The sequence below is a fragment of the Callospermophilus lateralis genome, chromosome 3 (assembly GCF_048772815.1).
Source record: "Callospermophilus lateralis isolate mCalLat2 chromosome 3, mCalLat2.hap1, whole genome shotgun sequence".
In the NCBI taxonomy this organism is placed as follows: domain Eukaryota; kingdom Metazoa; phylum Chordata; class Mammalia; order Rodentia; family Sciuridae; genus Callospermophilus; species Callospermophilus lateralis.
In genome coordinates this window covers 154,423,199-154,448,858 of record NC_135307.1, presented here as the reverse complement: position 1 = coordinate 154,448,858, position 25,660 = coordinate 154,423,199, and the positions used below count along the sequence as shown (strand labels likewise).

The 25,660-nt window shown below is 35.8% G+C and overlaps 1 protein-coding gene across 2 annotated transcripts in view; it reads left to right on the top strand.

Moving 5' to 3' along the window:
- Kiz (kizuna centrosomal protein) overlaps positions 1-25,660 on the top strand; it is a 113,578-nt gene that overhangs the window by 6,993 nt on the left and 80,925 nt on the right. The window contains exons 3-4 of one of the 2 annotated variants that reach the window (XM_076848914.1): positions 1,163-1,325; positions 10,466-10,558. In XM_076848914.1, coding sequence (XP_076705029.1) covers positions 1,163-1,325; positions 10,466-10,558 — 256 coding nt within the window. The remainder of the gene's footprint in view (positions 1-1,162; positions 1,326-10,465; positions 10,559-25,660) is intronic. The other variant, XM_076848915.1, reaches the window with a different exon arrangement.

Here is a 25,660-nt window from a genome sequence, read left to right as displayed (position 1 = left end):
GTCAGATTGCTTGGTCTAGAAAAATTTCTTTAGTTTGCTTCATAGCATTTATCACACTGTTTTTGTTTGTTTTCTTCTTGACTGTAGCTGTGATTACATGGATGGATGGATGACTTACTAATTTAATCAGCTTTGAAGGGTATAGGGTGGCAGAAGACATGGTTACTATTGTACTTATTCCAGGTAGACACTGGACACCACCAACAACTTACCATATGCTTGAGTATGAAAGACAGTATGTTAGGTTCTACCTCTATTACTGTCAAAAATATAGCAGCAATAAAAATAAACTTTTTATTCAGTAAGAAAAATGGAGACAGCCAACCATAGCCAGAGCACAGCATTATTAGCACAATAATTTCTTGAAAATTGTTGGTTTAGGGTTAAAGGTTTAAGGTCTATGATTAATTAATTTTGGAAACCTTCCCCCATCTTTGCAAATTGGTGTTTTGAGAATGAATATGTTTGTGACTTTTTAAACTATTTTTGCTTGATGAAAAAGTATTGAATATTTTTTTGAGGCAATCGCATAAATGCTGCACAACCGGTGCTCTTTTATAATTTAAATATTTGTGAAGCATTAAGAATCAGAATTAGCAGTGTCGGTACCATGGAGAGTAATCTGTGGGTTTTTTTTTCACATAGTCCATATATTATTAGAGAATACTTTAATAATATTGTTGTAATGTCTAAAAATATTTTTTATGTTATATAAATGAAGCTTTTCTGGTATTTAACAATTTCTGCATTTTTTTGGATTATGGTTTATCATTTGATTCTGTTTCCATGTGAGCAAATAGTTTTAACATTGTTTTATAAAGATGTCAGGTTGTGTATCTTAAAATGGTCATGTAGATACCACTGTTGAAATCACATTTAATTTTGAGAGATAAATCCATATAAATCTTTATAATAAACACTATTATCATATGTTCTTATATACATTTCTCAGGAGAGTTTTTGCCGTGATATAACCAACACAGTATCTTAGTGGCATCATATTAATTTTCTCTAAAAAATATATACATTCTGTCCTTTGGATTTTATTGTTTGGGTAAAATATCTTAGGTTTGATTTTCTCATTAACAGTTTTATTAAAGAATACTCTTCTGCTTAGGTTGAGTCAAAGTCTAACTCTGTTGTTAAAAACATCTTTTTTCAGAGTTAAGCTGAAATATGTAAAACTAAAGAAATACCTGAAGGAAATATGTGAATCTGAAAAGAAGGCTCGTACTCGAAACCAAGAATATTTAAAACGATTTGAGTGTGCTAAAGCTCATATTGGACACTTTACCACAAATATAGAGAAGCTTCAAGAACTGAAGGTGATGTCTTGTTTTGTACTGTTTTGTAAAATCTTTTTTTTTTTTTTTTTTTGTACTGGAGATTGAACCCAGGGACACTTAACCCTGATCTTTTGTAGTATAGTGTATATTTTGTAGTATAGTGTAGTATACTGTGCCATGTCCCCAACCCTTTTATTGTTTTATTTTATTTTGTTATTTTTAAGACAGGGTTTTGCTATACTAAGTTGTTGAGACTGGCTTTGAACTTGTGATCCTCCTGTTTCAGCCTCCCAAGCCACTGGGAATACAGGCTTACATCATTGCACTCAGCTAAAATGTTTTTCAGATTAGTGGCAGTCACTATAATGTTCAGCTGTTTGTGTTGAAGACTAAGTATCAGCTTTTTCTGTAAATTACCACATGACCAATATTGATCTTAAACCTTTAAGTTATATTTTCTAATATTCCTACTATAGTTGAAGAATTAATGGAATATTTACAACATAGGCAAGGTCTATAGTCAGTGTAAGGTATAGGGTCTAACGTGGTATTTATTGAAGGAATTATTGAATGTGAGCAGCATTAGGGTTTCCTTTAGAAATTTCTTCCTTCTTAAAAAAAAATCCTTTTTATGTGGTCTAAGCTCTTTCAGGTCATATGTGCACTTGGGAAGCCCTGAGGGGTGGAAGTGGCCCTGAGGATTCTTTCATGCTCCTGGGCTATGTGATCCTGAGCAACTGATTTCTGAGACCATCTCTGATTCAGGCTCCTTATTCTTCTCCAGTATTTGGCTTCCTGCTGCTCCACAAATTATGCTAAGTGTGGCAAGCCAGGAAAGAGGCATTCTTCCTTACTATTTTCCCTGATTAGGCATGTTACCCAAATTAACCAAATAAACACTAGTTACAGGAAAAATTGGCTTATGTATTTCCCTTTCTTTTTGCTCTAGCAGATTTTCGCTAGCTTAATTTTATTGCAGAAATTTCAAATATACAGAAAAATCATAAAAATTCTTTTAATGAGCACTTATGTATTGTCTACTTAGATGCAACAATTTAAATATTGGCTATATTGCTTTTTGCATGCCATTTGTATTTTTTTTTCTCTGAGCCATTGCAAGTCTGTTGCATATATCATGACACTTTTCTCCTGAGCACTGGAGTGTGGATCTCCTGAAAATAAGGGTGGGCTCCTACATAATCATAATGCATTGTTATATAAGAAACTAATAAGAATTCCATAAGATGATTTAATATATATAGTTCATATTCAAATTTCCCCCGTTCTCCCAAAAAGTACCTTATATTTCCAGACTATAAGCCCACTCTATTATTTGTTGTATTGTTAGGTTTTTTTTTTTTAATTTTTTAAATCTGATTTTATTTCCTATGGCCTGCCACTTAACATTTTTTCTTTTTCCATGACATTGGATATTTTGAAGGTAGGTCAGCTACTGACCATTGTGAATTTCCTCATTTTTACTGTAAATTGGAAATGTGGTTGAGACCAGCACTACCCAACTAAAATTTCTGCAGATAGAAATGTTCTATATCTATGCTAATGCTAATTCGATGGCTACTAGCCATATGCGGCTTCTGAGCCATTAAAATGTGGATCATGACACTGAGGACTGTATTTTTAATTCTGTTAATTTTAATTAATTTAAGTAGTTACAGGCAATATTATACTTACCACAACATCCCATAAGGAGGCCCATGATATAAGATAGTCCCAGCTGAGTGATGCTGACTTTGATCTTCTGGGTAAGATAGTGATCTCAATTGTTCAGCTTTGTAAGTAGTAAATTATTTGTGGAGTGATGTTTTGGCATCACTGGACTATCGTGTTCATCACTAGAATTTTACCTAGTGATTTTGTTATCTGTTAATAATGCCTGAATCAGTTATTATAGTGGAGATTGTGAAATGATGATTTTTCTGTTTTTATCTTCTGGTGGCTTACTTTTCTATAACAAAGAGCATTTTCTTCCTTCCCTCTATGTATTCTCTTTCTTTTTTTTTTGATATCACAGTGGACTTATGAATTCCTTAATCAGTATATTATCAATTACTATAATTATTTTTTTGTTGCTCCTGTTGTCCCAAACTTGGCCAGTGGGAGTCTGTTTTTAGGGTGCTGGTTATAGAACCAGCGTTTTGTGTATGCCAACTTCACGTTCTACCACTGAGCTACACTTCCAGCCAATGGGAGTCTCTTTAGATTGGCTCCTGTGTCCTTTTGACAAAACCCCTTAAATTCCAAGCCTTGTTTGCTTTAAATATAACAAGATATTTCAGGTTGCCTAATATTTTCCCTGTCTTAGAAATAGATATTGCCTTTTATCTAGAGAGCTATGGTTGCTCTAAGCAGGGAAGGGTGTTTAGCAACCAAGCTCTGGGGGTTAACTGTGCTCAATCCATAGCAAGTTTTAGCTATAGCACTTCAGTTTTGTCTCTTACTAGTATTCAAGTAGAATGCTTAAATCCCAAAAAACACTTTTTGGAGATTTCACAGAGAAAAGTGAGAAAAGTGTCTACCAGAGAAAAGTGGTAGACAAAACAGGGAATTTTTACCTTCCTAACTGAATAAAGGACATAATAGCAAATGTCCTCTTACTTTCATATTGTGGCTTATTTAAATATTGATTTCTCATTATAACCAAATGTGGATTAAGAAATTTCAAAGAATCATCATTTGTAAATATTTTCATATTGAGAATATTAGTTGTGAATAATAGGATAGGTAAAAAAGAATATATGATGAGCTACTAAAGGATATCGGTATAGGGCACCATTTTAAAGAAAAGAATGACAAATTGTATTCATAGAAATATTGCAGCAAAATAACTGGGGGGGTGAGGAGCAACTAGTGTAGATTGATACAGCAGGAGAGGGAGCCGTTTATTGTAGGCCAGGAGGGGTATATATACATTCCACACAGCTTATCTTAATTAACATAAACTAGATACAGCAGTCAACCAATAAGGAATCTCCACACTTAATGGCTCGCTGGCGTTACTTCACAAACCACTCCCCCTGGCAAAATGCCAGGCGCCATCTTGACTTGTTTACAGACCCTAACAAATATGGAAAGCTTTATTCATAAACATGGTTCAAAAGTTGCATAAATGTTGCTTTTTGAATTTTGGATAACAAATGCCTTTTTAAAATAATTCTGCTAATGGCTTAAAAGAGCAGATCATGTAGCTACAGTTGTGAAAGATGAGAGTTCTATGAAAAACTGTTCTTTAACCATCACCCTGAGTCTAAAGTCAAGTGCTTATTGTGTGTCCATAAAACTAGACAGTGGTGTCAGCAACCCAGCCAGTGATACCAGTAGTTCAGTAGACTGGCCACTAAGCATAGGTTCAAGTAGGGGATGTTGGTCTTTTGTGTCTTCTCATTTCTTTCTGCTGCTTTTTTCTATGCCAGTGCTGGTAGTGACCTTAGATATGATGGAACCACTTGTCTCCTGTTAATGCTTCTGCATTCAGGTATCAGATCTTTATCTTCTTTGTAGGCCAACCCCAGATAAATCATAGGAGAATAGTGTCCATAGTGCTTTGCCCACACACCCCAAAGTGCCAGGGATATTTCCCCCTGAGAAGTGTACACTTAATGCAAATGAATTCCAAATTGGTAGAATTTCAGAAAGTGAAACAAAGTAAAACAGTGTGGGAGAGGTGGGTATTTTGCCCAAATTTTACTAAGATTTCTCCTTCTTTATAGAAATGGGATGGTCCCTCCTTAGTACCTATGTAATGTTAAAATATTTTAAAATGGGATAAAAGCTGAAAAAGAGTTTCAATTGATTTTATGAATCATAATGTTTTCTGGGGGCCTATAATAATTTTTAGGGCTTGCTAAAGATATTGATCTTTGGGCTGGGGATGTGGCTCAAGCGGTAGCGTGCTCGCCTGGCTTGCGTGCGGCCCGGGTTCAATCCTCAGCACCACATACAAACAAAGATGTTGTGTCTGCCGAAAACTGAAAAATAAATATTAAAAAAATTCTTCCTCTCTCTCTCTCTCTCTCTCTCTCTCTTAAATATATAAAAAAAAGATATTGATCTTTTTAAAATTGTTTTGAGAATATTGTGTGGCTGTATTGCCACTTGTCAGACGGGTGAAGAGGCTGAATAAACTCAATGCAAGAATGTAAATTTTGCCAGGCACAGTGGCACACACCTGTAATCCAAGCAACTTGGGAGACTGAGGCAGGAGGATTGCAAGTTCAAAACCAGCCTCAACAAAAGCGAGGTGCTAAGCAACTGAGACCCTGTCTCTAAATAAAATACAAAATAAGACTGGGGATGTAGCTCAGTTGTCAAGTTCAATCCCTGGTAAACACCCCCCCCCAGAAAAAAAAAGAGAGAATGTAAATTTTAGTATTAATAGTGCTAGAAGATTATGTCTTTCACTTCCTCATTCTGCTCCCTAGAATGCTTTTATAGAGGGGACCTCAGTTGGTCCTAACTTAGAGCAGTTTTTCCCAGGTGCCCTTTGTCCTTGTCTCAGATTGGGTTCTCCCTAAGCAAACCCAGAGATAATGACTATAAGTGGTTTATTTGTAAGATGAAGAAACATCAGTAGGCAAATGAGAGAAGTGAGGCAGGGGAGTTGACAGGGTATGTTATTGAGCCAACTTTCACAGTAGGCACTAAAGCTTAAGCATACAGGGAAATTGGCAAGTGGTTGGAAGCATTTGGGATATGTATACAGTGGCTCCTGAGCAGCATGGATTGAGAACTGATAGCTGGAGGTACAGGGAGTAGGGAGCCAACCATATGCTCCTGTGAGCAGAGCAGCCTCCCCAGGTTCTGAGGAGGCACAGAGACCCAAATACTGGAACTTGGGAGCACCCAGAAAGGTCCCAGGGACAGGTGTAGAGCATTGCAAACATCTGCTTAACTTCCCTCACAACAGCAGTGCCATGCATGGAGCGGACACATCAGGGCATTCAAGAAGGGTCCCCTTACTGGGTGAGAGTTATCTTGTTATGTTTCCCTGCCTGAAGGGCTGTTTCGGTATTTTTAGGACAAACCCTAGATGCTGATCTCTGCCTGCATACAGCCCATCTAGCCTCAGTCTTGCATATAAACACATGTGTGTGTGTGTGCTCTCCTTCTGCCTCTCCTTGTTTCTCTCTCTTACACAAGTATACAGATGTGTACAATTTTCTGCCTCCTTTCTCCCTGACATGTCCCCATCTCCTTATTTCCATTTCTGTCTCTCCCTTTCATCTCTTCCCTATTTCTGTCTCCTTGCCTCTCCCTACACTCAATACCTCACCTCTTTCTCCCTGAGGTCCTCTAGCTTGTTCACCTCCATATCTTCCCACTGTTTCTCTACATCTTTTATCTCCTGTACACATGTGTACTTGCTTTCTCTCACACTCTCTCTAACATGCACATATGTACACACTCATACTTACTCACATGCATCCTCAGTAATTAAACCTGCTGAACAATTTAGATTTCTTTGAAAATTTTCACATTATCTTATAACCGTTTTTCAACTAGAAGGCCTTTATGCCCTGACCTGCCTTAAGTCTGTGTCATAATTAGTAAGCATTTCCTTCATGGTATTATAATTGTTTACATGTCTGCTTTCCCATTTTGCACCAAGATCCTTGTCTTGTTATTTCAATGCTCTCAAATGTCTGACCCAGAATATGGCATGCAGTAAGCACTCAGTGAGCATTGAGATTCCCCCCTTGACTGAAAATTAATTCCACCATATTTTTTGTCTCTTTCTCTTATGGACCATGAACAGCTATGAAAGAATTAATGTGGAATTGATTATACCAAATGTTATACCTTCCCAGGAAGCATTTGTGCTTAATAGCAGAGATATCATGAAAATATGTCACTATTAAAAGCTGTGATTCTCCTTGAAAATTCTGTCATTAGGTTATCTGTGCTAAAAGGGGATAAAATTTGAGAACAGTTCTCTTGAGTACTCATTCAGATTTCTACTAAACATTATGGCAGACATTGTGGGCAGGTCACAACATTCAGACTCCTGAAGGACAAGATCTGTAGCAAATCCTGTTCTTTATCAACTAGTATGTCTTGCCTGTTAATATATATTAATTGAATAAATAAATGTTCCCCCAAATCTTTTGGTAAAAGTTCACCATCTAGAAGGAAGCAGGGAAGAAAAAAAACTGTGAATTATGGTCTCATATTTTGTATTCACCCAAGAATCAATTCAACTTACTTAATAAAACCCATTTATTCAACTGTAATATGAGGAGGCAGGGCCAGCTGATCTTAAATATCTATTCAATTCAATTATTTACTTTTCTATAATTGAGAATTACTGTGCAATCCCAAGGACCAAGTGAAACAAGGAAGCTTGTGAAAAAAAGATAGTGGTGGCATCATCAGGCAAACAACAGTGTGACAAAAGAAAATAGAGGAGGGAAAGTAAGAATATAGAAAGAAGAAGGAAGCAAAAAGGAAAATGGGATGGTCACAGAGACATATATATCCCAGTGATTTGAAAAAGTCTGCAAAACCTTCATCTCCTCTTCCCATATTCCCAGCTTATTGTTAACAGATTTTTGTAATTAAGCTAAAATAAATTGTGCAGTGAGGTACTAAATGGGAAGATCCTTTTAATGTTTAGGTGGGCAGCATCAAGCCAATATCATGAAGCAGTACAGTAATGAGAAGAGTGAGTTACCAGGTGGGCTAATTCAATGCTCTTAGGTTTATTAAAATAGCTTTCATTTCCCAGGTTGAGGGCAAACATGAGGGGATTATCCTTTCTGGAATCAGACAGTGCTACTGGAGCATGGGTTGTTTAGCCCATGAAGCAACAAATTTGACCATGAAAAGTTTAGGTCATGTGGCAGGAAGGCAACAGGAATGCATTCCAAACCCTGATGTATTGTGAAAATAGAAGAAACACAGAGGGCCTGATTGGAGAAGAAATTAGGAATGGAATGTTGAAAGACTGACACTTAGAGATAGAGGTGCAAATAAGGTCATATGTACTCTGATGTCACATGAGATATTTTTAACTGGGAAAGTCTTAGAAAGATTAACCTACCTAGTATTTTCCAAACTTAAAAAAAAAATCTTTAAAGTAGTAGAATCCTTTGTTTATAATGCAATTAGAACAAAGTGGGACTAGGGAACCTTATGGTCTAGCAGAGCCTAGTTGAAACCCCCCCCTCTCCAGCCTTTCAGAAGGTAGATTTTATTGTTAATAACCAAGTAAAAATAAATGTATAAAAACAAAAGGCAAAAAATAAATAAAAGGCAAAAGAGAACAAAGTACTTTTAGATAGTGATGTGTCCTCTTAGTGGTTGCAGAGTTATAGTTTTATCAATTTTTCAGTAGTACAACTCTGGTTTCAAAATACATTGTACAGTTTTTCTGTGCATTAGTACTTTAGAAAGAGTGACCTATAGTTCAGTAAAATTTTCAGATATATTAAGAAAAATCTAAATTGGACTCTTTAAGATAATTTTCTTACTCTTTTTATTTTCCTTGGTACTGGGAGTTGAATCCAGGAATGCTCTCCCACTGAGCTACATCCTCAGCTCTTTATTTTTTATTTTGAGATGATCTCACTAAGTTGCCCAGGCTGGCCTTGAACTTGTGATCAGCCTGCCTCAGCTTCTAGGATAGCTGGGATTTCAGGCACGTGCCACCATACCCTGTATTTTTTTAACTATTCTTTATGAAGCCTTTATGTAGTTATCACTTTTATTTTGCTTCAACAAAATGAATTGAATAAAACTCATGTTTCCATAAGAAAATGCTGTATCTTTGGAAGGTATGACTTAAATAATCCCATAATGAAAATATCAGGTAAAAAGCCCACTGATCTCAAAGAGCAAAAGGAAATGTTTGTAGCCACAAGAAAAAATAATTTTTAAAAAATCTCTAATTAGATGTTTATATCATAATCTAGTTAACCTCCTTTTTTAAAGATACTTTCCTTTGGAATCTGTAAAGTATGACTGTTTAAGGCACTTAAAATTAAGAACTAAACATCTATAAATTTAAAGGAGTAGATGTAAAATACAGAAATGTAAATTGTATTTTTATAATTACCTTATTTGTTTATCTTTTATTGGTTTATTATTTTGTCACTTGTACTGGCCTTATAAAACTTTAATTAGGTATCTATTTTATCTATTTAGATTATTACTGCCCTTCATCATATTAATAACATTTTGCTACAGAAAAAAATTCCTATTATTAAAAAGGGTGCAGCATATAATACCTTTTAAAATATTTTGAGGGAAAGAAATCAGTTTTGGCCATTATTACCTGTGAATTTTTTGTTTGTCAAAACAAAGCTTAGGCCTATTTACCATTCAGATTGAGAACTGATGAAATAGCTTTCTAATTTGATTATCTCATGGTGTGTTTCTTTTTTAACTTTATTTTTATGTATGTTTTTATTGCAATGAGCAGCTGTTTTATTTAGAAAATGTTCTGATACTTATCTGTGATGGAACACAAGCAGTGACTTTTTAAAGGCTTTAATTACTAGTGTACTGAATCAAGGTGCTTTTTCTATGCCTTGCATTTAAGCAAAGTCATTTGATGATTTAATCATTTCAATCTATTACAGTGTGGTAATGATGCATACATTCTTAATGTAGTTATTAGTACCAGAGCAAACTTGATTTTTAAGATACTGATGACTGACTGCAGTATATTTCTACTTTAAGTTGACGTCTAGCAAATAATATACATAATTGCTGTGACTGTTAGGACCATGATATAATGTAGATGTCATGTAGATAAAAATCAGTTGGACTGATTTTTTTCCCCTTTAAAATATAACTTTTCAAAGAAAATCTTTGATGTCAAATGTTTTACTTTCATAACCAAGTAACTAGATTTACATGATAATATAATGAAAGTATCAAGCTGTTAAATATATCAAAGTTTTATTCCCTAAATAGATTTTAATAAGTGAAACTCCATCAATCCTTGTTTTATTTCAAAATATATGTAACGTTTTATTGAATTCAACTTTTGGTATATGTTACTTTTGAAATTGTCTGTTTTTCCAAGATAAGTTGAATTTCTTGATAACATCAGCTTTTACTTTCTAATTTACTATTCCTTTTATGTTATTAAGACTGCAAGATATGAATAAGTTCTAGTTAATAATATCCAGCACAAAATCAAATTTGTTTATATTTAGATTGAATATGAGTCTCAACTTAAGAAGATGCAGCTACTCTCAAAAGATAGACTGGGAATAAAGGGTGAACTGAAAAATGAAGACAGACAGAAGGTAACAAATTAAAATGATAAAATTTCTATTAACAAACATCTTTTTGGTTAAACTTTAAGTGATTATTTAAAGATTTTTACCTATTTCCTATTGCTTTAATGTCTAACTTAATTAAATTGGCTGAAAGCAATCACTTTGGGGTTAAGATTTAGATTCCCAAGAAAACCTCAGGGTTAGTAGGTAAAATTGTGTTTTTCTAAATAATGCTTTGTAACTACTTTTTCTTAGTTTGAGAAATGTTTTCAATGAAAATGTGGTATTTTGATTCTTTCCTTTATATATAATTTTGTACATTTTAACCTTCTCACAGAGAAAGTGGAAAGAAGAGATTGCATATCTAAGCAATAGACAAAAAGACCAGCAAGGAATACTTAAATAAATTCTGCTATGTATCTGCCATAATGCAGGCTTCTAATCCTCCTGCCTATCTCCATATAAATGATTCTGTTCAAGACCATAGATGTTTTCTTCACTAAAAGCAGTAAAGCTCTTTTAGATGAAATGTCTAAAAACATCTTGTAATAACTTGGAGCATGCTGGCAAGAGTAGTCACTTGTGACTATATGTGAAACCCCCTCAGCCAGTCGATATTGTAATAAGCAAAAATGGTAGCATCACTCCATTATTCAGAAAAGCCAACAGCGTGCTTGTTCCTTAGGCTGCAGCATTCATTAAGAAAAGCTTACTGGGCTGAAAGCTGGAAACAGATGATAACGGGATATGATTTTCATATTTAATGCTTTCCTTGGAAGAGTATGTGTGCTACAGATTGATAGAAGAATCAACTGCTACTTTACTAAAAGACTTTCAGGTTTGCCCTATAGCTACCGATGGAATCATTCAGCCAAGAAATTAACTTTTTCTCCTTTTACCTGCTTTATATATCTGCTAAGCAGGCTGCCTAGCTGCCAGTAAATGTTATTATGCAGTTAACTGTTTGGTATTTAAGACTCTTATCAGAAAAGAAACAGAGGCCACACTATTTTGTTTTTATAGTAGGAGGAAGGTTTTAGTTTTTCTTTCTTCCGTGCATTAGCAGGCATTAATCTGAGTTTATAGGAAGTTTTAGTTTTTCTTCCCCATAGATTAAAAAGTTAAAAAACCTAGAATTTAGAGCATTCTTTAAACTGTAAGATACAAAACACCAAGCTCCAGCAACCTTGACCTATATAAAAAGGCCTTTAATGATAAATGATTTATATGCCATTAGATGTAGGCCAAATGTGGTATGATGTGATAGACTTCTAAACCATTCAGCCAGTTTTCCTGTTTGACATTCAGTCATGAAATAATTGACATGTTTTTAATCTACAAACTAGCATGTTCTTTCTATGCCATTTCTGATAGACACATTCTTAGTATGGCAGTGTCAATGGTACTTAAGTAATGTGGGAGACTTTTTTTCTATTTGCGCTACTTTTTTTTCTATTTGCACTACCTTGCACAAAGTTATGGAGTCTTCTTTTAAGTTATATTTAAACAGAAACAAGAGACACAGTGCTGACAACACTGTAAAATGTTTAATAACTAGAATGAAGTTTTTCCCTTTTGATTGAAAATTGTCATCTTTGATTATTAAATCTTTGACTATTTGACTGTAAGAATCAATTAGGTAACATTTTGAGAAACTTATATCTTCCCTTTTTCAATTTTCTATTGATGTTCAGTCAATTAAAAGGTAAATACATTGCAAAAAAAATCATGACAGTTAATCCTTATTATACACTAATTCCCAGATTCTTTATGAGTAATGTTGTATTTTTATTGGAAATCCAAGGTTTTTTTTCGTTTAGTAGTCATATGAATTAGCCTCTGAGCCCAGTGTCTCTGGTCTCCAAGGACTTACGTAGTGCACATATAGTCTCACTGACTGAATTCAGTATATAGTTGTTGAGCAACTGTTCTGTTTGAGAAGCCACAGTAGGTCCCTCTATAAATGTCACAACTCTTGCTCTCAAGGTGCTTTCTCACGAAGCAGTACTCTTTCTAAGGCACAGGATAGTATGTGATAAGTGACAATTACAGGGAACAGGCTTGAGCAACATGAAGAAAGGTGGGACTGCTTCTTTTGCAGTGAGTAACCCAAGCCTTGGTGGAGGAGTTGGTGCTTGAGCAAGCATTGAAGGATGAGTAGAATAACGATCAGTGGAGGTGTGTAGATACTCTAGGAGTAGGAGATGTTTTAAATAAAGGAGTAGAAATAGGAAAGACCAGAGGGTAGTTGTCCAGTCTGCCTGAAATCTAAAGAGCTTGTAGAGATAATGGACAGATAAATCTTGAGACTTGGTACCTGGAACTAATGCCCCAGGCTCAGGAATTGAGATTTACTCCTAGAATTATCATTGTAAGAGTGTGTGTTGGGGCAGATTATGGAAAGACTTGTGAGTACAGTGGTTCCATTATAGGACTGAAGCTGCAGGAAGATGAGGCTAGCAGTATAAAGCAGTATGAACCTGGGGAATGAGTGTATGGAGCTGAGGAAATCAGGGACAGTGTGAACATGAGGAATTAACCAAGGGCCTGGATTTGGGGGGGTTGTTGCAGGGGAAAGCACTAATAAGAGGGGAGGCTGTATCAAATTAGTGATGATTCTGAATCATAAAAAGATAGTTTTAAAAATTTAGCAAAAAGCAATGACTTGCATGCCAAGAAAAAATCATCAAGTAATGGTTGTCAATTTTTTAAATGTAAAACTCTAGCTCAGTTTTGTTGTAAGACATCCATTGTTTGCATGCATCCAGTGGCTGCTCTTTAGAGTCACATGTTCTCTTAAGAGGATGAATAACTGGTCATCATCCCCCAAGTTTATTTGCATGCTTTTATAAAAATTGTTTATTTGCTGTTTTTTTAGTTCTACATGACAATAGAATATATTTTGACATATTATACAGACATGGAGTATAACTTCCCATCTTTGTGGTTGTACATGAATGTGAAGTTACACTGGTCATGTATTCCTATATGAACATAGGAAAGTTATCTCCAATTCATCCCAGTCTTTTTCCTATTCCCATGCCTCCTCCCTTCCCTTTATTCCTCTTTGTCCACTCTTAATTTAGTTAGAAACTTTAAAAAGTAGATAGTGAAAAGACAAAGTCAAGGCCTCATTTGAATTCTCACAAATTTTGCTATAATTTAATAATCCTCCTCTCTATTACATATTGTTATTTTTTATTTTGGGGTAAACTCTAATTCTGTTTATCTCTAGGCATGTTCTTCGACATGTTCTTCTGATTTCTGAGTGTTTTGGTATGAGCTGTGATTAGAGAATATATATATAAAAACATCAAAACGTATGTAGTCATGGCATTTTTGAGTGAGAGTATAAATTTTCTATTGTCCTGTGACATATATTCTATTAGAAACAGAAATGAACTGATAATACTCTGCCAGGGCTGGAGAACAGTGCAAGATCAGGGAATCTCATCATAGGACTAAAGTCTGCTTGGGGAGTGTCCCCTCCATTGTTGTAACCCTACCTGCAAGGATCATGGGGAGAATGGCTAGGTAGGTTGTTACTTCTACAATGGGTAGTGACTTTTTCTGTGTGTTAAGTGCTACATTCACATTTTATGTGCATCATTTTTAACCCTTTCACATCTTTATTTTATTTATTTATTTTTATCTGATGCTGAGGATTGAACCTAGTGCCTCATGTATGTGAGACAAGTGCTCTATCACTAAGCCACAAACCCAGCCCCAATTCTAACCCTTTAAATAATCCTGAAAATATTATTATTCCTATTTTATTATTATTATTATTCTATTATTTTTATAATATTCTATTATTATTATGCTATTATTCCTATTTTATAAGACTCAGAAAGGTTAGTTAACTTGCCCAAGGCTACATAGCTAAACAGAGCGAAAATTCAAATCCAGAACATAGCTAAACAGAGCCAAAATTCAAATCCAGAACACTTGTGCTATTAGCCACCTTGCCACAATGTCTTCAAGGTAGTATGAAGGCAGTGCTTTTCAAAGTCAGGAGAAATTCCCATTGTGATAAAAACAACTTTAGGGACTACATTTTTTTTTTTAAATTGTAGTTGTAGATGGACAGATTGCCTTTATTTTATTTTTATTTTTATGTGGTGCTGAGGATCAAACCCAGTGCCTCACACATGCTAGGCAAACACTCTGCCACTGAGCTACAGCCCCAGCTCTAGGTACTACTATTTAACCTAACCACAGGAGGAAATGAAATGGTCTCCCTTGGTGCTGTAAGATTCCAGTTGAATCAGGTCAACCATGGCAAGCAGAGTGCCCATTTCTAAACTGCCCAGAAAGGAGCATCCAACCTTGTCCAAGCAGAAGAAATACTTTCAGCTCAACTGAAGAAGAACTTGAAGAGAGAAAGCCTGAATAGTCATCAAAAACAGATATATGCCTTCTGTGCAGGGATGAGTCATGAAGTAGCTTTAGCCATGAATTTTAACTTGTCAGCAGAGGTGACTGAGCTGTAACCAGGAATAGCCCTACTATAGGAGAGGCATCAGACAGAAGGTGACACCCCAGTGTTAGATGGCAAGAAGCATTCTTTCATTCCTAATGGGTCAAGACTGCTTCTCTCAGAATCTGAGCAGTATATATAAGACCAGGGCAGCCACTGTAGGGCAAGGCCCGTTGCCTATGGGTAGAGGAACAGACACCTTTATATAAAGTGTCCTAAAACTATCCTGCAGCATCCCCATTGAAAAGCAAATGACTGAGGTTGGAATTCCCTGGAAGCATATCCCAAGATAAGAATTTGAGTGCAGTTTATTTAGTAGGTAGTCCCAGGAAGTACATACAATGGAGGAGGGAGGAATGTTGACAGAGGGAAGAGAAAGAAGCCAATGGGAGTGTGTAATTGAGTAGATCACCATTGTGAGCCTGTGACACTCAGATCCACAGGGAACCCTGGAATACTGTATAGCACGTGCTCCAGAAGTATCCTATCCATGAGGAAGGCAAGAAAGGTATTTCCCTTCTAACTCCAGCCACTGAGTGATGCATCTGGCTGCACTACCAGCTGCTGCATGGCTGCTGACAAAAGCACTCAGGACAAGAGACACAGGTGTTTGCAGGACACTGTGTATGTATTAGGATGATGAGGGACTAAGGATATGGGCCAGTCTTTCTCATACCTACTGTGGGAAAGAACAATGAGTGGAGGAAGTAGAGTTGAATTATTAGAGTTATCTATGCAAGGCCAATTTCTTACCTTACCAAACCATAGTGCTGCTCTCAGAAACAGCCTCCTTGAATCACTGCTCAATTTTAAATAATACAAAAGCTCCCAAATGGAGTTCCAAGCTGCTGCCTTCAACCCTTGACCCTCAAAGTTATGACTGTATTTGACTCTGAGTCATAACAAGTAGAAAGGTTTTCTTTTTGTATTCAGTGGATGTCTTCTACATTAATAGCATTTTATTTATATGTTTTGGTTCATAAAACAATGAAAAACTATACTGAATTACACACTTAGTTCCTCAAAACTAGATGCCTTAAAACTAGATGCACAGACCTTTTTTCTAGGAGAGGGTAGAAAGTGCTCTTCTCACAATTCTCTAGATGTGAGCTGTTGCAGGGCAGGGCCTACCATCATGAAAGGATGAAGAACTGAGAACTGTTCTCTTTGAATGAGGTTTGTGCCCTATTTCATGTGGAGCTGAACGATAGATGAAGTTTGGACTCTTCTTTCTTTGATTCCTTTTGGGGATACCTTTGAAGTAGCTGATGGGGAATATGGCTCAAATCAACAGCTAATATTTATATTAGTCTGTCTTTATTTTATGTACTGTTCTAGGAAACATTTATATATATATATACACATCCATTATAACAACCTTACAAAATATATACTATTTTAATACTCATTTTACAGATTAGGAAATAGGTACTCAAATAAATTAAGCAACTTGTCTCCGAGTCACACAATTAGTAAGAGGTAGAGTTAGGAATCAGATTCCAGCAGACTGGTCTGGAATCTTTTGTTGTTGTTTGTTTAAATTTGTTTTCTATTTTTTTTGGTCTTTTAGAAGAAAATTTTTTGGGGGGTCTGTGGCCTTAATTAATAAATTTGTTGGCTCTGGGGAATGTCATGTGGTGCTTGCCTGGCATATGCATGGTCCTGGGTTTAAGCCCCAGCACTGCAAAAATAAATAAATAAATAAATAAATAAATAAATAAATAAATAAAAATAAATGCTTCTTGCCCCCCACCCCAAAAAAATTGACCTACTTTTCAGTTACTGGATGAAGTCATTTACTTTGGAAAATAGTGGAAGAGGGCATTTCTTGAAAGAATTTGTTTTCTGTCATAGTCAAAAATGAAAGAGGGATGGGGTTGTGGCTCAGCAGTAGAGTGCTTACCCACCACGTTCAAGATCCCGGGTTCAATCCCCAGCACCAAATAAAAAATAAATGAATAAAAGATGATATTGTGTCCAACAAAAAATAAATATTAAAAGAAAGAGAAACAGATATTTTTAAAACAGCTTTGAAGGAGCATTTGGCTAGGCAACTATCTTCTTTTGCTCTCCTTAATGTTAAAATACATGCGACTTGTTTGTTAAATGAAAGAGGCTCTCACAAGTGAGAAAATTGTATTCACAGATATAAGTACATGATATGGAGTGACAGAAAAGGAGAAGAAGTGAATGAGAAAGTGAAAAGAAATGTAGGTCAATTTAGCAAGAGGAAAATGCATTTTGTGGAAAACACTGTTTCTTTTGATAGTGCAGGGGATTAGAGAAGTTCTACAGGAGAACAAATATTGATTTCTTATTCTTCAGAAAACTTTCCAAATATCATTTGCTTATATTTTTCACTATATTTTTAGAAAGAGATATTTTCTAAAATATCTGAAATCTAAAAATAAGTGTTACTGCCTAGAAATTTTGGGAGAGTAATCTAACAATGACCATCATAATTAATATACACATATTTTGTCCTAGTAGTTCTGCTTTTGATCATCTATTCCTTAGGAATAAGAACTTTAGTTCAAAATGATGAAATATCCTTTGTCTGTTCTAGCATTATCCATAGTCTTAGAAAAATGGAAACAGCTGTGCACGCCTGTAATCCCAGCGGCTCGGGAGGCTGAGGCAAGATGATTGAGAGTTCAAAGCCAGCCTCAGCAACTTAATAACAACCCTAAGCAACTCAGCGAGACCCTGCTCTAAATAAAAAATAAAAAGGGCTGGGGATGTGGCTCAGTGGTCTTGTGCACCTGAGTTCAATCCCCAGTCCCTCAGGAACAAAACAAAAAAACGTGTAAACAATCTGAAAGACCAGACATAGAATTGACTGAGCTGAGGGAGGGGATGGTACATCCTCATGTTCCGGTACTTTGCACATATTAAACAGAACCAAGTGTATTCCTCTTGATCAAGGCAGGGCAGGTGTCCAGGGTATATTGCTAAGAGAGAAAAGCAAATTGAAGAGGGCTGTGAATAGTTGTGCATGCTCTCTCTTTTGCACAAATGCCCAAACCCTTATCTGGGGAATTAGGTTTATGTGAGTTTGAAGAAAAACATGAAGGATAATATAGTAAGTGTTTTGGCTTAATTACCTCATGGAGAGGAGTGGAGAGATAAATAATAGAACTTGTTCTTTTTTTTTCTAATTTAATTTTTTTATTTGTAGTTGGACACAATACCTTTATTTATTTACTTTTTATGTGATGCTGAGGCTCAAACCCAGCGCTTCACAAATGCTAGGCGAGCAGTCTACTGCCGAACCACAACCCCAGCACCTAGAACTTGTTCTTTACATACCTTTAAATTGAGCCTTATTTCTATAACTTATTAATATTAATAAAATAGTTTGTTAGTGCTGCCATGACAGTATACCACAAACTGTGTAGTCAAAACAACAGAAATTTATTTTTCACAGTTTTAGAGGCTACAAGTCCAAGATTGAGGTGCTAGTAGGGTTGGTTTCTGGTGAATTCTCTCTCCTTGATTTACAGACGGTGTTTTCCTCTATTGTTCACACATGGTCTGTTCTCTGTGTGCACACATACACACAAAGAGAACACAATCTGATGGTGTCTCTGACATTTTTAATAAGGACATTGATCCTTTTGGATTAAAATCCCACCTTTATTATCTCATTTAACATGAATTACATCCTTAGGACCAAATAGTCACATTGGTGAGAACTTCAGCATGTGAATGGGAGAGGGAGGTCACAATTCAGTTCTTAACAATGGTAAAGTAAAATATTTCCTTTGATACTGTGGCATGTTAGTTATTATTAAGGAATTAAGCAAAAACAAAAATTTACCAATTTGACTTAAAGACTTGCTTACACTTATTAAGAGTGATAACTTGTACTATGTGAAAAACTGAAAATTTTGTCTAATAGCTCCATTTCTACTTAACTTGCCTGAAGAAACAAATATTAAGACAAAATTTAAATTTTCTTAGCATTTTGTAAAACATGAACTATAGCAAATATATTGTTTCGAAGTGAAATAATGATGATCTACCTACTTGGAATATTGAATAATAACATTCATAATAAGACATCATTATATCAATTCTAAACTTGCTAATATCTCCTTGTTTGCTTTGCTTTTATTTTCCCCAACTTCCAACATTTTGGGGGGTGTGTACCAGAGACGAATTCAGGGTTACTCGACCACTGAGCCACATCCCTAGCCCTATTTTATATTTTATTTAGAGACAATGTCTGACTGAGTTGCTTAGTGCCTTGCTTTTGCTGAGTCTGGCTTTGAACTCAGAATCCTCCTGCCTCAGCCTCCCAAACCACTGGGATTACAGGCATACAACATTTTTTAAGAGATTGAAGATGGATAATTATGATAGGAAAAGAAAGAACTGACCTAACATCTTGGATTATAGATGTAGCATTAACATTCAGCAATCAAAAGTAATGAGGGCATGGAAAAGATAGTCAGACCCTTAAATACTGATATATGTGCCTTCTTAATAACATTTCTTTCAAAATCTTTTGAATTCCTAATACTATTACAATGTCAACAATGATGTAAACATGGCATTCTCTTTTCAGTTTCAGACTGCTCTGAGAAGATACATGATAAGGCTCAGAATTTAAGATTAAAGAGTACCTTATTTCTTCTTGTTAAGAAAATAACATATTAGACTATTTTAAAAAGAAAAGACACCTACCTTAAGACTTGATCTCAGCAAATGGGAAAACTGTTAGCCTACAAAGCCTGGCTTATATTTTATAGTGTTGAGCCAGTACAAAAGTATTAGCAGTTAATTTTTCAATTTTCTCATAGATTTTTAAATAAAGTTTTAAATAGTTGCTGAAGATAATGTAGAATTTACATTTTTAGTAAATTTATATGTGGTGGAAAGGAGGGATAAAAGTTTTTTCTTTAGTATGTGACTGTCCTTACACTATTTGTTCAAAAGACTTTTCTTTTCCCCCTTGTGTTATCTTGACTTCTTATCAAAAACCAGTTCACTATAGACACATTTATTTATTTATTTTAAAAAATCTATTTATTTATTATTTAGTTGTAGATGGACACATGCCTTTATTTATTTATTTTTATATGGTGCTGAGGATCGAACCCAGGGCCTTGCATGTGCTAGGTGAGTACTCTACTGTTGAGCCATAGCCCCAGCCCAACACATTTATTTCTAAACAATCAATTCTATTCCACTGTCTGTTTTTATCCAGTACCACATAGTATAGAATTACTCTAATAAGTAAATTTTGTAGTGAGTTTTCAAATTGGAAAATGGGAGTACTACAACCTTTTTCTTTTTTGGAATATTGTTTTGAGTATTCCGTATTCATTGTATTTCCATATGAATATTAGTATCAGCTTGTCAGTTTCTGTAAAAATGCCAGCTAGGATTTTGAATCTGTAAATCAATTTGGGGGAGTATTGTCGTCTTAACAAAATATTGTTAAGAGGACAATTCTTTCTACTTGTTTAGGTTTTTAATTTCTTTCATCACTGTTTTGTAGTTTTCACTATACAAATCTTGAACTTCTTTGTTAAATTCATTCCAGTGCATTTTATTCTCTTTGATGCTATTGTTAACAAAATTGTTTTCTGATTTCCATTACAGATTCTTTATTGATAATGTAAAAAAAAATTATTTCTACTTGTATGTTGGTATTTATATGTTGATCTTGTATTCTATAACCTTGCTGAACACGTTTTTACTTCTAATAGTTGTATGTATGTGTGTGTGTGTGTGTATGTGTATTCCTGAGAATTTTCTTTATACAAGATCATGTCATCTTCAAATAAAGGTAGTTTATTTGAAGATGCCTTTTGCCTCCTTCTTCCTCCTCTTCCTCCTCTTCCTCCTTCTCTTCCTCCTCTTCCTCCTTCTCCTCCTCCTCTTCTTCCTCCTTCTCTTCCTCCTCTTCCTCCTTCTCTTCCTCCTCTTCCTCCTTCTCTTCCTTCTCTTTCTCCTCCTCCTTCTCCTCTCCTCTTCCTCCTTCTTCTCCTCCTCCTCTTCCTCCTTCTCCTCTTCCTTCTCTTTCTCCTCCTCCTCCTCCTCTTCTTCCTCCTTCTCCTCTTCCTTCTCTTTCTCCTCCTCTCCTCTTCCTCTTTCTCCTCCTCCTTCTTCCTCCTCCTCTTCTTCCTCCCCCCTCCTCCTCTTCTTCCTCTTTCTCCTCCTCCTTCTTCCTCCTCCTCTTCTTCCTCCCCCCTCCTCCTCTTCTTCCTCCTTCTCCTCTTCCTCCTTCCTCCTCCTCTTCATCCTTCTCTTCCTCCTCTTCCTCCTCCTCCTCTTCCTCCTCCTCCTCCTTCTCCTCCTCCTCCTCCTCTTCCTCCTTATCCTCCTCCTCCTCTTCCTCCTTCTCTCCTCCTCCTCCTCTTCCTCCTTCTCCTCCTCTCCCTCTGCCTCTCCTTCTCCTCCATCTCTTCCTCTTCTCCTTCTCTTCCTCCTCTTCCTCCTTCTCCTTCTCTTCTTCCTTCTGTTCCTCCTCCTTCTCCTCCTCCTCCTCCTCTTCCTCCTCCTCCTTCTCTTCCTCTTCCTCCTTCTCTTCCTCCTCCTCCTCCTCTTCTCCCTCCTTCTCCTCTTCCTCTTCCTCCTTCTCCTCTTCTTCCTCCTCTTCCTCTTCTTCCTCCTTCTCTTCTTCTTCCTCCTTCTCCTCCTTCTCCTCCTCCTCTTCTTCTTCCTTCTCCTCCTCCTCTTCTTCCTTCTCCTCTTCCTCCTTTTTCTCCTTCTCTTCCTCCTCTTCCTCCTTCTCCTCCTCCTCCTCCTCTTCCTCCTTCTCTTCTCTTTCTCCTCCTCCTCTTCCTCCTTCTCCTCTTCCTTCTCTTTCTCCTCCTCCTCCTCTTCTTCCTTCTCCTCCTCTTCCTCCTTCTCCTCCTCCTCTTCCTCCTTCTCCTCCTCCTCTTCCTCCTTCTCTCCTCCTCCTCCTCCTCCTCCTCTCCTCCTCCTTCTCCTCCTCCTCCTCTTCCTCCTTCTCCTCTTCCTCCTCTTCCTCCTTCTCTCTTCCTCCTTCTCCTCCTCTTCTTCCTCCTTCTCCTCCTCCTCTTCCTCTTCCTTCTTCTACTTCGTTTTCCCCCTTCTTCTTCTATTTCTTTTTCCCCCCTTGCCTTCCTGCTCTTGCTAGGACCTGTAGCACATCATTAAGTGAAAGTGATAAAAGGGGTATTCTTGTGTCAATTCTGATCTTGAGGGGAATGCTTTCCATCTTTTACTATTCACTGTGACTGTGGTTTTTTTCATAGATGCATTTTATCAGGTTGGGGGTATTCCCTTCTATTTCTAGTTTGTTGAGGAATATTCATCGTGAATTTGTGTTAGATTGTGTTAAATGCTTTTTCTGTGTGTATAGAGATAATCATATTTATTCTCTTTATCCAATTAATAAGATATAGTTCTTTAATTGATTTTTTTAAAATCTGAGAGTATTTTTCCTATTTTGCCACCAGATTTATTTTATTATTTTATTTTTTACATTGACAGGTAAAATTGTATGTGTTTGCCATGTATAGCATGTTGTTTTTGAAGTATATATGCATTGTGGAGTTTATTGATTTTTGTATGTTGAATAAAGATTGCATTCCTGGGTAAAACTCCTATTTAGTAATAATGTGCAATCCTATTTATATGTTGCTTGATTTAGTTTGCTTTATTTCATTAAGAACTTTTTATCTCTATGCATAAGAAATAGGGCCCTGCAGTTTTCTTGTGACATCTTTGAGTTGGGTGTCAAAAACCAGCATGATAAACTGGGCAAGAAATGTTTTTTTCTCTCTATTTTTGGAAGAGTTCGTGAAGGATTTATTTTAATTCTTTAAGTATGGGTAGAATTCATCAGTGAACCCCTTTAGTCCTGGACTTTCTTTGTGGAAAGTTTTTTATCAGTAATTAAGTTGCTTAACTTCTTATGGGTCTATTCAGATTTTCTATTTCTTGAGTCAGTTTTGATAGTAACTTTGTAAGATTTTTATCTAATTTGTCAAGGTGGTCTAATATGTTAGCATACATCTTTTCAAGATTTTCCTTGTAATCTTTTTTATTTCTGAAAAGTATATATGCATTGTTTAAAAGAACAGTCATGTTCTTTTAAAGTACATTCTTTTAGTCTCTGGCCTCAATTGAAGTGTTCAATACATTTACATTTAATAGAATTACTGGTATTTACCTATTTTATTCCTTTATTTCTCCAATATTACTTCCTTTTGTGTTAAACAGAATATTCTAATGCGCCATTTTAATTTTCTTGTCATTTATTTTCCTATTAGTGCCCTGGTATTTCAGTTAGCGTCTTTTATAGTTTGGATATATTTGAGTGTGTTCCCCAAAAGTTCATTTGCTGGAAGATTGGTCTTTAGCATTGTGATATTTAAGTGATGAAACCTTTAAGAGGTGGGACCTAGTGGAAAGCTAGGTTAGTGGAAAGTTAGAGGGTGCTGCCCCTGGAAAAGATTGTCATTGTTGTTGAACCCTGGTTAATTCCTGTAAGAATAGTTATTTATAAAAGCAAGCATAACTTGTGAATATTTCTTGACTCACCATGTGATTTCTGCCCCTTACACATGCTTTCACAGTGATGTCATTTACCATGTAATGTAGCCAGTCTTCACAAGAGCCAACCATATGGTAACACCATTCTCTTGAGTTTCCAGAACTTTGATATAAACAAAACTCTTTTCTTTATAAAGTAGACAGCCTTAGGTATTTTGTTATTGCAGTAGAAAATGTACTAAGATAACATTTATAATAATCTAGTTTGTATTAATACCAACTTAATTTCAGGAGTATGTAAAAACTTTGCATCTATATAACTCCATTCTCTCTTTACTTCTTTGTCATATTATTATAATACAAGCTATAGCTTTGTATCTTACATGTTACATATTTTTTAAAAATTGTTTTTAGTTGTTGATGGACATTTATTATTTATTTATTTATATGTGGTGCTGAGAATTGAACCCAGTGCCCCACCTGTGCTAGGCAAGTGCATTACCATAGAGTTACAACCCAGCCCCTTATATGTTGGATATTAATACAGATTTATAATTATTGTTTTACAAAGATGTCTTTATATAGGAGAAAAAAGTTGTAAAACAACAATATATATATCTCATTACCTTTTGTATTTACCAGTTCCTTTACTAGTATTCTTTATTTCTTAATGTAGATTTACTCTTGAGTGTTCTTTTATTTAAGCCTGAAGTGTTTTTTATAGTATTTCCATGGCAGGTATGGTAGTAACAGAGTCTGTCTTTGTTTATCTAGGACTACCTTAATTTCTCCTTCAGTTTTGAAGGAAATTGTTAGCCGGTATAGAATTCTTGATTGACAGTCTTTTACTTTCAGTACTTTGAATGTGCCAGCTGACCTCCATGGTTTCTTTTTGGGGGGTGGGTGTTACTGGGGATTGAACTCAGGGGCATTCAATCACTGAGCCACATCCCCCAGCCCTATTTTGTATTTTATTTAGAGACAAGGTCTCACTGAGTTGTTTAGCTCCGCACTGTTGCTGAGGCTGGCTTTGAACTCACAATCCTCCTGTCTCAGCCTCCCAAGCTTCTGGGTTTACAGGCATGCATCACTGCACCCGGCCCTCCATAGTTTCTAATGAGAAATCAGCTTTTGTCCTTATTGAGGAATCCTTGGATGTGACAGCATCACTTCTCTATATTTGCTTCCAAGATTCTCTCTTTGAGGGTTGGGTATAGATCAGTAATAGAGCACTTTTCTAGCATATACAAGGCTCTGGGTTGCATCATCAGCATCATATATACACCAAAAGATTCTTTGTCTTTCAGTCATTGGATTATGATGTGTCTAGATGTGAATCTTTATGGGTTTCTCACACTTTGACTCTATTTAGCTTCTTTCATGTGTAGCTTATCTTTAATCTAATTTAGAAAGTTTTCTTTCATTATTTTTTCAGAACTCTTTTTTTCCTTTTCTTTCTGAGACTTTTAATTGTATGCTTATGTGTCTCACAGGTCTCTTGAGGCTCTATTCATTTTTCTTTGTTTTCTGTTCATTTCTCTTTCTTTTCCTCAGACCATAGAAACTCAGTATTGCTGATTCTTTCTTCTGTCTAGTCAAATCTGCTGCTGAGGCCCTGTAGTTAATTTTTAATTCTAGCAATTATACTTTTTAACTGCATAAATTCCACATTTATATTCATTTCTATTTTTTATAACTTAGGTTTCTTGTATTAATTTTTTTGTGTATTTGTGTGCGTGCTGGAGATGGAACCTAGGTCTTGTGTATACTAGGCAAGCACCCTTAACACTGTGCTACCCTCAGGACCTATTGATATTTCTTTAATTGATAATCTCTATTTGTACATTATTTTCATACTTTATGTTAGTTATTTAGACCTTATTTCCTTTAGTTCCCTGAACATATATAATATAACTTTTAATGCCTTTAGTAAGTTTAATACCATACTTAGGCTTCCTGAGGAATGGTTTCTAATGACTGTTTTTTTTTTTCCTCCATGTAAGACCCGTAGTTTCTTGTTTCTTTTCATTTTTCCTGCTTTTTTATTGAAACAAACATTTCAAATTAAAAAATGTGACAATTTTCCCCTTCCCAGAATTGTTTTTGTGTTTTTTGTTTAAGTGACTTTTTGAACTGATATGTAAAAATCTGTATTATTTTTCATGTCTGTTCTC